The sequence below is a fragment of the Balaenoptera borealis genome (assembly GCF_965194805.1).
Source record: "Balaenoptera borealis genome assembly, chromosome: 15".
Taxonomy (NCBI): Eukaryota; Metazoa; Chordata; class Mammalia; order Artiodactyla; family Balaenopteridae; genus Balaenoptera; species Balaenoptera borealis.
In genome coordinates this window covers 45,894,550-45,907,742 of record NC_138871.1, presented here as the reverse complement: position 1 = coordinate 45,907,742, position 13,193 = coordinate 45,894,550, and the positions used below count along the sequence as shown (strand labels likewise).

At 42.3% G+C, this 13,193-nt stretch overlaps 1 protein-coding gene across 11 annotated transcripts in view; it reads left to right on the top strand.

Annotated features, from left to right (window-relative positions):
• The first annotated feature begins 1,187 nt into the window (after positions 1–1,187).
• EML6 (EMAP like 6) overlaps positions 1,188–13,193 on the top strand; it is a 348,966-nt gene continuing 336,960 nt past the window's right edge. The window contains exons 1-4 of one of the 11 annotated variants that reach the window (XM_082357941.1): positions 1,388–1,429; positions 3,021–3,079; positions 5,248–5,379; positions 7,307–7,373. Coding sequence is in view for 1 of the 11 variants with exons in the window: in XM_082357935.1 (XP_082214061.1) it covers positions 2,967–3,079 (113 nt within the window). In the remaining 10 variants the exon portion in view is untranslated. Of the gene's footprint in view, positions 1,430–2,953; positions 3,080–5,244; positions 5,380–6,811; positions 6,990–7,306; positions 7,374–13,193 lie in introns of those variants that run through there. The other 10 variants (XM_082357938.1, XM_082357939.1, XM_082357944.1 and 7 more) reach the window with 10 other exon arrangements.

Sequence of the window (13,193 nt, the reverse complement as noted above, 5' to 3'; positions counted from 1 at the left end):
AACCTCATTTGGTCGAAAGACAATCTGTGAGGGTCTGCACGCTGTCCCTGGGGGCCCTACATCATGAGGGAGCTGCTCCCTTGCCACTCAGCACCGTATTTCTTACAAAATCTCTCGTCACTGACAGGAGGTAGAAGTACCCAGAATATGAATGACTCAAAAGGCCAAGGGTGTCCCATGGGACCGGGCTGGGGTGCTGAGGCAGGGTTCAGGGGAAGCCATTCGCTTGGGTCAGAGGTCTGGGTGGACGAGGCTGCACTGGTCTTTGGAAAAGAAGGGGAGGCAGAATCCTTGGCATTCCTCAGTTAGGAGGGGGAGGATTTAAATTCCATAGCAGTACAGTTTGCAGAGATGAACCTGTCTGCACATTATCTTTTTAATTGTGACACTTGGCATTTCCGTCATTTCTCTATCACAGCTGCTTCTCAGGGGAGCAGCCTGGCTGTGGGAACATCATCACATGCCTCCCCTCGTGTCTCAGATCTTTGGGATGTGAGCTGGGAGAAGTGGAGGGCCCGCGTTCCACCCCAGGGCTGTCGTCATAGCTCTTGGGGCCCAACCAAGAGGAGTGCTATTTCTGCCCCAGCTGTGACTGGTGGCCAGCTTGCTGAGCTCTTACTGTATGCATCAGGTGCCACCTCAGCATTTCACACGTGCTAATTCAGCTAACCTCACAGTGACCCTGTGAAGCAGACACTTGTTACGGGGGTGTTGTTATAGCTGAGGCCAGAAGTGTCACTGCAGGGAACAGAAGACAGTGAGCCCCGCCCGAGCTAGGAGAAGCAAGCCCACAGCGCCTCCGAGTGTCCTGAAGCTCTGACAAGTTCTAGCTGACGCCGTGACCACCCCGGCCCCCTGCCTCACCCCCCACTCAGCTGTGTTACCTTCAGCTTCTAGAAAGGGTGTCGGCCCGGATCTCGCTGGCATCCTGCACGGCCAGCCCGGGCTCTGTGGAAGTGGGTGTGTGGGTGTGAACGTGCCCCAGACGAAAGGGAGAAGGTCTTTGCTGAGAAACGAGGAGCACAAGCTGGATCTGAATGTGCCAGAACCACTGGTTGTGTAACAGGGGTGGGGCAGGCGCACAGCCATTAGCGCGGCACCCTGAGGGCTGCAGCTCCGCCGACGCTCAGCTCCCAGTGGTCCTCGCGGCAGAGAGCGCGGCGCGGGGCGGGGCGGGGCGGCGGGTGTCGGCCTTCTACCCGGGGCCCTCGGGGCCCTCCAGGCCCTCAGGCCTCGAGGCCGGCAGGTGAGCCGGGGGCCCCAGGGACAGGCCAAGGGCTGTGTCCTGCAGAGCTCCAGAGCCCTCGCCACGGCTGCCCACTGGCCGGACGCAGGACGTGAAGTCCGAGGCCTAATGGCGGCAGCGGTCTCCATGGGTCGCGGTCCGCGGAGGCCTCGGCAGCGGGAGTATATGGACACTGGCATTAAGGTAACAGCTTCAACCAGCTTCAGTCTCTCCCTTCAAGTGTCAAAAGCTGATACAGCTTAGGTCAGCTGTCTACTCCTAGGAGGTGGCCAGAGGTCAGGGTTAAGTTGCAAGGACATGGCGCATCATGACTTCAGGTCCACCTCTGTGGTGGGGCTCTTAAATAGGGGCAGTTGTTGTGAGCTGGGAATTCACCTGTTTGCTATTTGCTACAACATGTATTCCTATTGATCCCATACAAATGATTCTCTCCAGTTTAAATGAAAAAACCTGAGGGCCGGCTGGGTGCTGGGTGCCTGGCTCCCTCAGTGATGACGGCTGGGCGGGGTCTAGAGACAGGCTTACGAGGTGTGTGCCCAGGCAGGTGATCAAAGGGGAGTATGGCCTGTGAAATGGCCCTCCCTGGAGGGAGTTCATGCCCCCAGAGAACTGCCGCTGGGAAGAACGAAGTCAGAGCTTGGTCAGCTCCACCTTTGTGGAGATGTTCTCTCTGGGGATTCACTGCCCTTTCCAGCTCTGGGTCTTGACCTTGGTCACCTGACAGCTTCAGGAACTTTACATTTCGGGAAACTGAGATTGGGTCTTTATCTCTTGCTCCCTAAAATCTTCTGGGGTCCTAATGCAAATTTTATCATTCCCAACCCAACACATTTTAAGCCTGCATCAGTAGTCTCTCTCACAAATACACAAATAATTGTTTCATCTTACCACACACTTTGCCACATTTTATTGGGAATTGGTAGGTCAAAAGCTAAGAACATGTTTACAGGTTTTACTTCATTTTCCTATTACTGCTTTCCAAACAATTCATCTATTTACTAGCTGTAAACAAAAGTAACCTTCTTGCCACAAAAACGATTGTTTTTATTTTTAGTAATTATAATACAGCATCTCGAGCTTGCTTTGAGTTTCTTTGACTACCAGCTAGGGTAAACTTCCTCTCCTGAATATGACAATTTCTTTTTCCTTTTGAATAAATTATCTGTTCATACCTGGTTCACTGAGGCTTCTGAGTCACAATCCACAAACACCAACTCTGGCTAATTAGGCAGAAAAGGAACTTATTAAGGCTCCCAGCATCTCCAGGAGGGCCAGGGCACCAGGCTTACAGTTTTTACAGCCATGCAGGTGCGTATATTTGGTAGACATGAGGCCATGGCCCCGTGCCCTCACTCACTGCAAGGGAGGTCAGGAAAAGGCATTCTAATTTTCTATTAGGGAGGGTTCTGCCTCAAGAGGTGATGGATTCCAACAATGTAAGAATGGGGTTAAAAAACTGAGTGGCAGTATGAGTTTCCCTTTGCTGCCTTAACAAGTTACCATAAACTTGAGACTGAAAACAGTACAATCTTATTCTCTTAGAGTTCTATAAGTTAGAAGTTGGACACAAGTGTCAGTGGGCTGAGATCAAGGTGTCATCAGGGCTGACTTTCTGAAGGCTCTAGGGAAGAATTTGTTTCCTTGCCTTTTCCAGCTTCTAGGGGAGCTGAATTCCTTGACTTGTGACCCCTTCCTCCATCTTCAAAGCCAGCAACAGTGGATGCAAATCCTCACGACACTGTCTGAACATCTACATCTCTCTTCCATTTTTAAGGACCCCTGTGATGACATTGCACCCACCTGCATAATCCAGGATAATCTCCCTGTTTTAAGGTCAGTTCATTAGCATCCTTAATTCCTCTCTGTCGTGTAACGAATGTAACATATTCCTAGGTCCTGGGATTAGGATGTGGATACCTTTGTGGGGGGCATTATTCAGCAGAACAATGAAAAAGTGTGTCTGCTAGGTCAGCACGCATGTGGAACCTCAAAGACTGTTTGATTAGTCCTTAACTTCATGTTTAATCAATAACATCTAACCCACAGATAGTCTACAATATGGTGGAAATTTGGGGGTAGAACCTGAGGCCTGTTAAACTTATTTGCAAATTTGTCTTCACAAGCATACATTACACTTTTGTCCTGGGTATAAAGAAAATAGCTCTCTTAGAAAATATAATAAAAATAATTTTACTTTTTCAATTTTTACACATTTATCTCAGTTTATATTTTTGATTTTGTCCTTATGGAGGTATACTTATCAAGATAGGAGGATAAAGCATATTTTATCTGTCAGTTTCCTAGACTGATTTATAACTTTTAAAAATCATTTTCGTGATATGTGGCTTCCATCTTCCATCTGTACTTGTGCCCCAAGCCCTGCAGGTGTTAGTGGCAGAGCTGTTTGTCTATTGATGTAATCATGTGTGTTTTTTCTCCTTTAATTTGTTGGAAAATGAATTACGATAGTGATATTATCTAGCCCAACTTTCATTCCTAAGATAAACTAGTCATGATGTATTATTTTGTTTGTTTTTACATAGCTATATTTGGTTACTAAATTGGTTTTAGGATTTTTGCAGTCACATTCATGACTGAGCCTGGCATCATTTTCCTTTCTTATACTGTTGCTTCATGTTTGTGGTGTCAAGGTTATGACAGCTTCACAAATTGAGTTGGGGATTATTCTATCAATATTGCTTTATGTTGTTTCAAGCTTCATTATTAAGTCTATACAAGTTTAGAATTTTTATTATCTTCCTGATGAATCGAAGTTTAGAAATTTTATGTAGTTACCTTCTTTCTGTCTAGTAATGATTTTGCCTTAAATTTTATTTTGTCTGATATTATTTCATTCAGTTAGTAAAGAAATTTCATTTGGCTAACGTTTATTTTTCCATTTTTCCCTGACCCTCCCCCCCACCTAGTCTTTCTATTATTTTATGTTTTAGGCATGTCTCCTGTAACATTTACCTGGATTCTTAAAAATTTAGTCTGGTGATCTCCGTTTTTTAATCCTTTATATTTATGTAACTACTCACATATTAGATTTATTTCTACCATTTTATTGTGTCTTTAAAACAAAATCTCTCTACGTGGCTATATTAGTCTGCTCAGGCTGCCATAACAAAATATCACAGACTTGGTGGAGTAAACAACAGAAGTATATTTCTCATAGTTTTGGAGGCTAGAAGTCAGATCAAGGTGCTGGCAGATTCAGTTTCTGGTGAGGACTCTCTTCCTAGCCTATAGATAGCCCCCATCTCTCTGTGTGTTCACGTGACCTGTCAGTGTACACAGAGAGAAGCAGTTGGGAGGGGAACTCTCCCGTGTGTCTTCTTATAAGGACACTAATCCCGTTGGATCAGGACCCCACCTTTAATTACTTACTTAGAGGCCTCATCTCCAAATACAGCCACACTGGGGGCTAGGGCTTCAACATATGAATTGGTGGGGGCAGGGGGGCATATTTGGTCCATAACAGTGGCATTCTACATAATCTCTCTATATTCCAGCTTTCAAATTCTTTCTTCTGTTGTATGCCCTGTCCCAAGAGATCTTACATTTTAATGGTGACGCCCAGACAATTAACAATACAATGTATAATATTAGGTGCTCTTAAGTGCTGAAGAGAGATTAAAGAGGTGTATGTATTTGGTGGAGGTGTGGGGTGGGTTGCAGTTTAGGTAGGGAGTCCAGCGATGGCCTTACTGAGAAGACGACATTTGGGTAAATATCAAAGAAGGTAAGGAAATGAGTCATACAGCTAAATGAGGAAAAATTGTTCCAGAAAGAGGGAATAGCCAGGGCAGAGGTTTTGAGGACAAAATGTGCCTGGTTTTTTAGAGCAACAAAACAAGGCCAGAATGGCTGGAGAGAAGTGAGCAAGGGAAGGGTAGGAGGAAGAGGTTAGAGAGGTAGCAAGGGGCTAGACCATAGGCAAGATGCAATTAGTCTAACCCGCCCATTTTGTAATCTAAACCATGTTTGTATTTCAGTAGGCCATGGTAAGGACTTTGGCTTTTACTCTGAGAGTGATGGGGAGTCGTGGAGGGTTCTGAGCAGAGAAGAGTATCTGGTTTTATTTCACAGCATAATTCTGGCTACTGGATGGAAAATCAACTTGGGAGGAGGTGAGAATGAGAAATGAGGCACAGACATGGATCCTGCAGAGTACTAGCATTTAGTGAGGAAGATAAGGTGGGCTTTGAGGTGTTTCTCTTCATCTGAAGACATTTCAGTATGTTGAAGGCTGAGAGAGAGTTGTCAGTGAGGGGAGACTGTTTAACTGCCTTGAAGTAGAAATGGAAGGGGTGGACCTTGGAAGGTTGAGGGGTCTGATAAATTTTGCCTCTTCCCAGCCATGGTCCAAGCCAACTGAGAAATAAGACGAGGTATTCTTTGGAGAAAGGCCAAAATATCAACTTTATTACTGCGTCAAGTCTAGGTTGGAGGAAGTGACTTCCTTAGGGCAAATGAGCTTTTTTGAATTGAATTTGAGCATTAGACAGACATACCTGCCCAGTTACAGAGGTGCTGGACCATCTCGCGGCTCCTCCAGTGAGGGCAGGACATTTGCTGTTAAGCCTACAGCTTGGTCAGGAGCAGGAAATCTGAGCTCCAAGCAGGCAAGGAAGATGTCCAAGAGCAAAAGATGGAGGGGCTGAGCTGAGCTGAGCTTGAATTCAGACAAAGAGCAAAAAACCATACTAATTTAGCTCCAAGAGGAGGTGGGTGCATTTCCTCTTAGCATTACCCAACTTTTCATTCTGTTGACTTCTCAGGTTTAATCACTGTTATGTACTCTATAATTTACTTTAAATTCTTCAGCATAGGCACTGTGGTCTAAGTATGCATGTTTGCTTTAATCTATACTCTGTATTCAGTTTTCCTAATTCAGGAATATATACTGCAAGGGTCATTAAGCTGCTAAAACTGCTTCAGCTATCTTTATCTTGGACTAGCAATAGAGGCTCTGTCACTTAGACAAATGGATGTCATCAGTAAAATGAGAGGTATACAAGATGTGGGTTGGAAATTACAGACATTCCCACTCTTACCTAAACAGGGTTTAAAATTTAGTGATAATGGATAACCACCCATTGAATAACATTCTGTGAGTTCGTACTGGAATAAATAAATAAATAAATAGATATTCTTTCTCATAATAGAAATACAACAATAAAAATAAAAGAAACGATGGAATTAGAAACTCACCAATGTTGCCCAAAATAGTGGGTGAGTTTCATGATGAACCATATATTTATGTAGGCTCACAATGTCTTCCTGGATATTGTTTATTAAGTATGAAGGGGGGAAGCAGTAACTTTATAGTGAGGAATATTGGCGTGCCCATCTCAACTAAGTCATCAAAATTAACATCACCCAGTAATGGAGCAAGCCATTATCATGTGCCTCCTGATATGGTGTGCTGAGGACACAGCATCACTTCTGTAGCATTCCTACCAAAAATGCATAACCTTAATCTAATCATGAAACATCAGACAAAGCCAAAATGAGGAACATTCTATAAACGAATTGGTCTTTACTCTTCAAAATGTCAAGGTCAAGAAAGGCAAAAAATGACTGAGGAACTGTTCCAGGTTAAAAAAGCAGGCAATGTGTTGATGACTAAATGCAGTGTGTGATCCTGGAGTGGATCCTGGACCGAGGCAAAAAAGCTACGAAGGACATGACTGAGACAATGACAAAATTTGAATATGGACTGAGAATTAGATAATAGGTTTGTATCAAAGTTAAATTTCCTGATTTTAATATTGGTACTGTTCTTATGTAGGAGAATACCCTTATTCTTAGCAAACAAAAAACCAACACTCTGAAATATTTAGTGGGTGATTCATGTGCCTGAATCTGACTATATCCTGTAACCAGAATATTGTGACATTTGCATCTAGTTAACCTTCCATGCACAGAACAGAGCTGGGACTTCACAGAGGTCCCAGAATAGGTTGTAGGACTGTTTCTTGCCTGCCTGCTAATTAGCATTTGCATGGGTGGCAGAACTCAAATCTAAGAATTACTTTCATTGTATCTTGGTAGGGAGGTTACAGAGGAGACCATAGATGTTCATCAAAGGAGCCTGTTGTGAATAAGCAAATTGTTTTAGGTGAGTTTGCAACAGCCGTTAAGCCTGTGGTCAGCCAGGGGTGTGGCTCTCTTGGGGGAGACCAGCAACTCATCAGGAGGGTCCTGCTCCCATCTTTGTGGACTAGCCACTGTTTTGGGGGGTACCCTGCACACCGCTGGTGGGCAGCAGAGGTGGATTTATCACAAAGCTGAGGACGCTGACGCTTCATGACCCCTCACTTGCTGAGGCCCCTACCAGGGCCCTATACCTGATTTTGTATTCATCAACTTATGTTCTTTTTTCCTTAAACTGCTCCCTTCCTGAAAATTGTATAAGCTTCAGGCTTCAAAAAATCTGCTGGCATTTTAGGTTTTGCCTGCAGAAGGCTCTGAGATGGGTCAGAACCGCACAGTGAGCTCACAAAGCTGGACACTCACTCCCCATTCTGTTTCTGACCCCCATTTAAATCAGTCACATTGTCTATCGTCAGAGGTTCTTTGATGAGAGCAAATGATCACATTAAAATATTCCACAAATAAAATGCAAACATTATAAGGAGGTCCCAGGTGTGAATATAAATCCGTTTTCCATTACAAATTCTCAGGGAGAAATGAAGTTGAAAGGTTAGACCTACTTGCATATTAAAGTCCAAAGACAATGAAGTTTTGAAGGAATTAAATTTCGAAATCAAATTATCTTGCCCTTGTGAGTTGAAGTTCAAATAAGTGAAAGTCTAAAATTGATAAAATCCATCTCCCCATCCCAAACCCAGTTGCTAACGGCTCCATCTCAGCTAGAGATGTCTCAAGGCCTGGGTGGCATTGAGGCCCTTCTGGCAGCTGTAGCCTGGGCCAACTCTTCCAGGAAAAGAGGTGGTTCCTTAAGACACAGCCTTGCTCCCCTCCAAAGTAAGAAAACGAGTGACTCTCCAGTCCTGGATCAATTTTCTCAGGAAAAAGCCTGTTTTAGGTGTTGACAGAAATCACAGCAGAGACTCAATGGTATCTGAGGAAAGCAGGATAGAAGAAAAGTCCCTTTTCCCTCTGTATCAAACCCCAGTTCTGAAACAGTGTTCTGAAGGACGGGAAGTCCTGTGGAGCCTCAGGAATGAGCAGACACAAAGTGGAAAATACGGTTTGATGTGAGCCTTCATTCAATAATGATTGTGTCCCCAATGGTGTCATACACTGTGTCATGCTCTGGGGGGCAGTGGTGAGCAAGGCAAGCAAGGCCCTTCCCGGAAAGGATGAGGCCTGTGCATCCGCAAGTGCAGGAGGTCAGTTCGTTCAGAGCTTGGAGGAAGAACATTTACCAGCACAGGAGATTGCTTTGAACTCATTTCTCCCCAGGTAACCGAGAATGACAGTTCATCCTGATTTTATACCAGAGCGAGCCACAAAGAGAGCAGCCGTCTAAGAGAAGGAAGGGAGGGAGACTCTGGGTCAGAACACACAAATAAAGAAGAAAAGAAGCTGAATGCTTGTCTCCTCTGGCCTTCCAGGCACTGAGCTACATCAGCCTGAGGGGGCTTCTCCTCTGAGTGGCATGCCACTGTGCTTCCTGACTCTGAGTTTCTGGGCAGGGGTCCCTTGTCACAGATCTTGTCAGAGAGATTGCCAGCTTTACTTTTACTTCCCAATTGTAAAAAAATGACCTTTTTCTATCATCTTCCAACTGCTTCTCAGAGCACAAGTCATTTCTCTTACCTCTTTACTAGCCGTGTTACTTTGAAACTCCTAACATTTGATTGGCATTGCTCAGTGGAAATATTCCTGCTAATGCATGTGCACCCCTCGAACTTTCATCCTCTGCCAGATTGCTGCTCCAGCTGGACTTTTCACTCACCTTTTCGACAGAAACAGGAGCTTTAAATAAATGCGGCAACTCACATGTTATGGCCCTTTCTCTTCACCTTTCTCCAGAGAATGGAGAGTCACATCTTAGGTAACCCCTCAACCAGGCCTTTAGCAGTTGGAAGGCAGGAAGTTACAGCCATTATCAGAAGGAAAATCTGACTTTTAGATGCTGGAGGATACACAGAGTGCAGAGGGTGGATTATAACAGGTCTTTTTTTTTTTTTACCCTTAAGACATCTATCAGTCCATACCAAGCTTTTCTCAGCTTCCCTCCCCACTCCTAATTGTCCTCTCAGTGTTTTTATCCCCTGCCCTCCTGCGGGTGTTCCTTGGAGTAGAATGTCCTGCTCCCATCTCTCTTCACCCTTGTTGTCAGGGGCTTGAGCAGGGCGGCTTCTCCCCGGAGAGGCAGCACGGTTGCCATGTTGGCTCCTGGGACAAAACGAAAGGAGCCAGAACCCACTTCCATGTGTTTCTAGAGGAGACTTGTGATGAAGAGGACAAAGAGGGACCTTGTTTCCGGGCTAAGATGAAGGCAATAATGGGTATCTCCATAGCAGCACTAAGGGATACATATCCATAAAGCCAATGCCTTTCTGATTCTTTTAGGAATCTGTCTGTACAAAGGTGGCACCAAACCTATCTATACAAAGTTAGAGCCAGTTAAATGTGGAATGGACTCAGACATCTGGGCAGACTGAACCTACCACTGATCAGTCATTCTGCTGATTTCTTCAATTTCCTTTCCATTTTAGGATTCTCACTTCTCCTCACCTGCGATTGTCAACACAGTGAGAGTTAGCTGGGTGCTCTGCTCATATCTAACTCAAGAACTGTTATTGTACTTGTAATTCATCAGCATACATTAACATTTGTAGTTTTACAAGATTCCATGCTAACATCCCTAAAACAGGCTGTGTCCACAAAACAGTGTAGTTGATGGAAAGTAAACATTCAAATCAACCAGTTGATTGGCCATTGTGATACCATTAATGATTTTTGTTTACTCCATGAATTAACAAAGTTCCAGGCCCACTTAAGTGTCAAAGCAACTTGTATTTCCAGAAAACCTAAACTGGAAATCGTTTCCCAGTGTGATAGTAGAGCCACCAAAGGGGCCAGATTCGAGGTAAATACATGATCAATAACATTCCTCTATATAAGGAATAATCAGTTAGAAAAATATAATAAAAAGAGACCCCATTCACAATAGAAACAAGACCCATAAAGTACCAAGGAATACTTTTAATGTGAAATATATGTGACCTGTGAGCAGAAAACCAACCAACCAACCAACTAACCAACTGAATAAACAAACAAAAATGTGGTGAGCTACAAGAAGGCCTGACTGAATGAATATAAGAAATGTGCTCCTGTTGGAGGCAAGAACATCTTAAAGGAGCAATTTCTACTTAAACTAATTTATAGATTTATACAAATTTCCAGTGAATACCATGGAACATTTTTGAAAGATAAAATTATTACCTGAAATAGATAATGAATAAACATCAAAGAAAGAGATGGCATCAAAGAAAATGATTGTGATCGTCCTAATGGGTACTAGGGCTGCCATTTATGAAAAGATATTCTCAAACTATGTAAAGAGTATGATACTGATGCAAATCAATGGAACATAGTACTTACTACAGAAATGGACACTAGTATGTGTAAGAAACAAAAATATTATAAAGAAGATTACATGATCAATGGGAAAAGGAAAGATTATTCAATAAATGCTATTAAGGAATTTGGATGTCTCTAAAATACCTATTCAAATCCTCTTCTAACATTGCACAGAAATTAATTCTAAGTAAGTTAAAGAAGTTTTTAAGAATCTAAATATATCAAATAGAAGAAAATAAAATGGAATCTTGATCAGGCCTCTGATGGAAGGGATCCATGCAAAGCATATAAGCTAGATATGAATACATAAAAACCAACACTCTGAAATGCAATAAAATAAAGCAAAACAAGATGCAGAAGACAGATGAAAAATATTTCCAATGAAAAAGACAGACAAGGTCTAACACTTGCTAATAACTAAAATATGTTTAAAAAAGACAAACAAAGCAAAACCTCTGAGATGTCAATGTGGGCAAAGGACTTGGAAAAAAAAAAGATTTTTAGGGAGAAATTAAACAGGTCAACACAAATATAAAAATGTTCATCTTCATTAATTACAAAAGAAATGTAAAGACATTATAAAGAGGTTCATATTTGGCCTATTAGCAAAGATTTTAAAAATGTTAATCAATGCTAGTGATAATTTAATGAACCTGGCATTCTCATACATTTCTACTGACAACAATCTGTTTGGAAAACATTTAGACAGTATATATCAAGCTTCTGAAAATATTTATACCCTTTGAAACAGAATTTCACTTTTGACGATTTATCCTACAGATAAATACTTTTTGTACAAACAGATTTATTGCATCATTATTTATGAAAGGATACAACAAAAAATATCAAAGTGTTCAGCTGTAGGAAAATGGTTAAGTAAACCTTGGTATATTCAGATAAGAGATTCCAGACTGTATATGTCTGTGATTACAAAGCTTATGCATAAAAAATAATAATGGATTGAACAATGGGACTATCAATGGATTTTTTTTCTTTATTCAATAGGTTTTAAATACTGCTTTTTAAATTACATGAAAAAATAGGAAGTACAAATAAACAAAAGAAAAAATACATGTGAAAACCTACCACCCAGAGTCAATCACTGTTTTTAGTTATCGTCTCCCCAAACTTCCAACACCTTACTTCATATTTTGAAATGATAGTACATTCACATGGTTTAAAAACCAGAAAGTAGGGCTTCCCTGGTGGCGCAGTGGTTGAGAATCTGCCTGCCAATGCAGGGGACACGGGTTCGAGCCCTGGTCTGAGAAAATCCCACATGCCGCGGAGCAACTAGGCCCGTGAGCCACAACTACTGAGCCTGCGCGTCTGGAGCCTGTGCTCCGAAACAAGAGAGGCCGCGACAGTGAGAGGCCCGCGCACCGCGATGAAGAGTGGCCCCCGCTTGCCACAACTAGAGAAAGCCCTCGCACAGAAACGAAGACCCAACACAGCCAAAAATAAATAAATAAATAAATAAATAAAAACCAGAAAGTATAAAAAGGTGCATGGGGAAAAGTCCCCTTCTTGTGCTTAATCCCCCAGTGTCAGTTTCCCACTCGTCAGATTTTTAAATATATTACACATACATGCAAATACAAATCTAGATTTCTCACCCTTTTTGCCCAAAGGGAAACATAACATATACACTTTTCTGAAACTTGCTTTTTTTCATTTAACAATATTATCTAGAAGTTCTTTCCATATCGCCTCAAGAGGACTTGCTCATTTTTTTATAGTTACATAGCACTGCATTGTGTAGACATACTGGAGTTTATTTAACTAGTCCACAGTTAATGTTCATACTTTTTCTATAGGTAAACTTTCCCTTTATAGGTTTCTCTAGTTTCATAATTACCTTTCATAAATGTACATTTTAATGAAAAAGGAAACTTTATTAAAACTATTGATTGAGCTATTAAAGTTTCATCAGAATTTGCAGATATTAATTATAATTCAGAGATACTGACTTTCCAATTTCAAGGATTCAACATAAACAGTTATAAACATCTAAAAAGACAGGACCAATCCCTGCAGAAATCTGCTATCATGAAGACAGCTCAAGATTCAGTGACACAGATGACGATATTCTGTGAAACAATCTGTCAGCATTTTCAGAAATAAGATACGCAATGCCTGGAGCACCAGCCAGCCAGGCTTCCTGGAAGAGATGTCAGTGAGGACAGAGCTGCCCTGGGTGACATGTTTTTAAATAGCTCAGAGGCCAAAAGCACACTGCAGGGTGTCAGGCATCCTTCTGACATTTCCGTTGGTTATAAATTGAGTTGAATCTTTATCAAAATGAAATGTGTATACAGTAATGCTTTCCTAAGAGGAAACCTAGCGTAAGCACCACGTGTAATTAAGAAGATAACTTTTT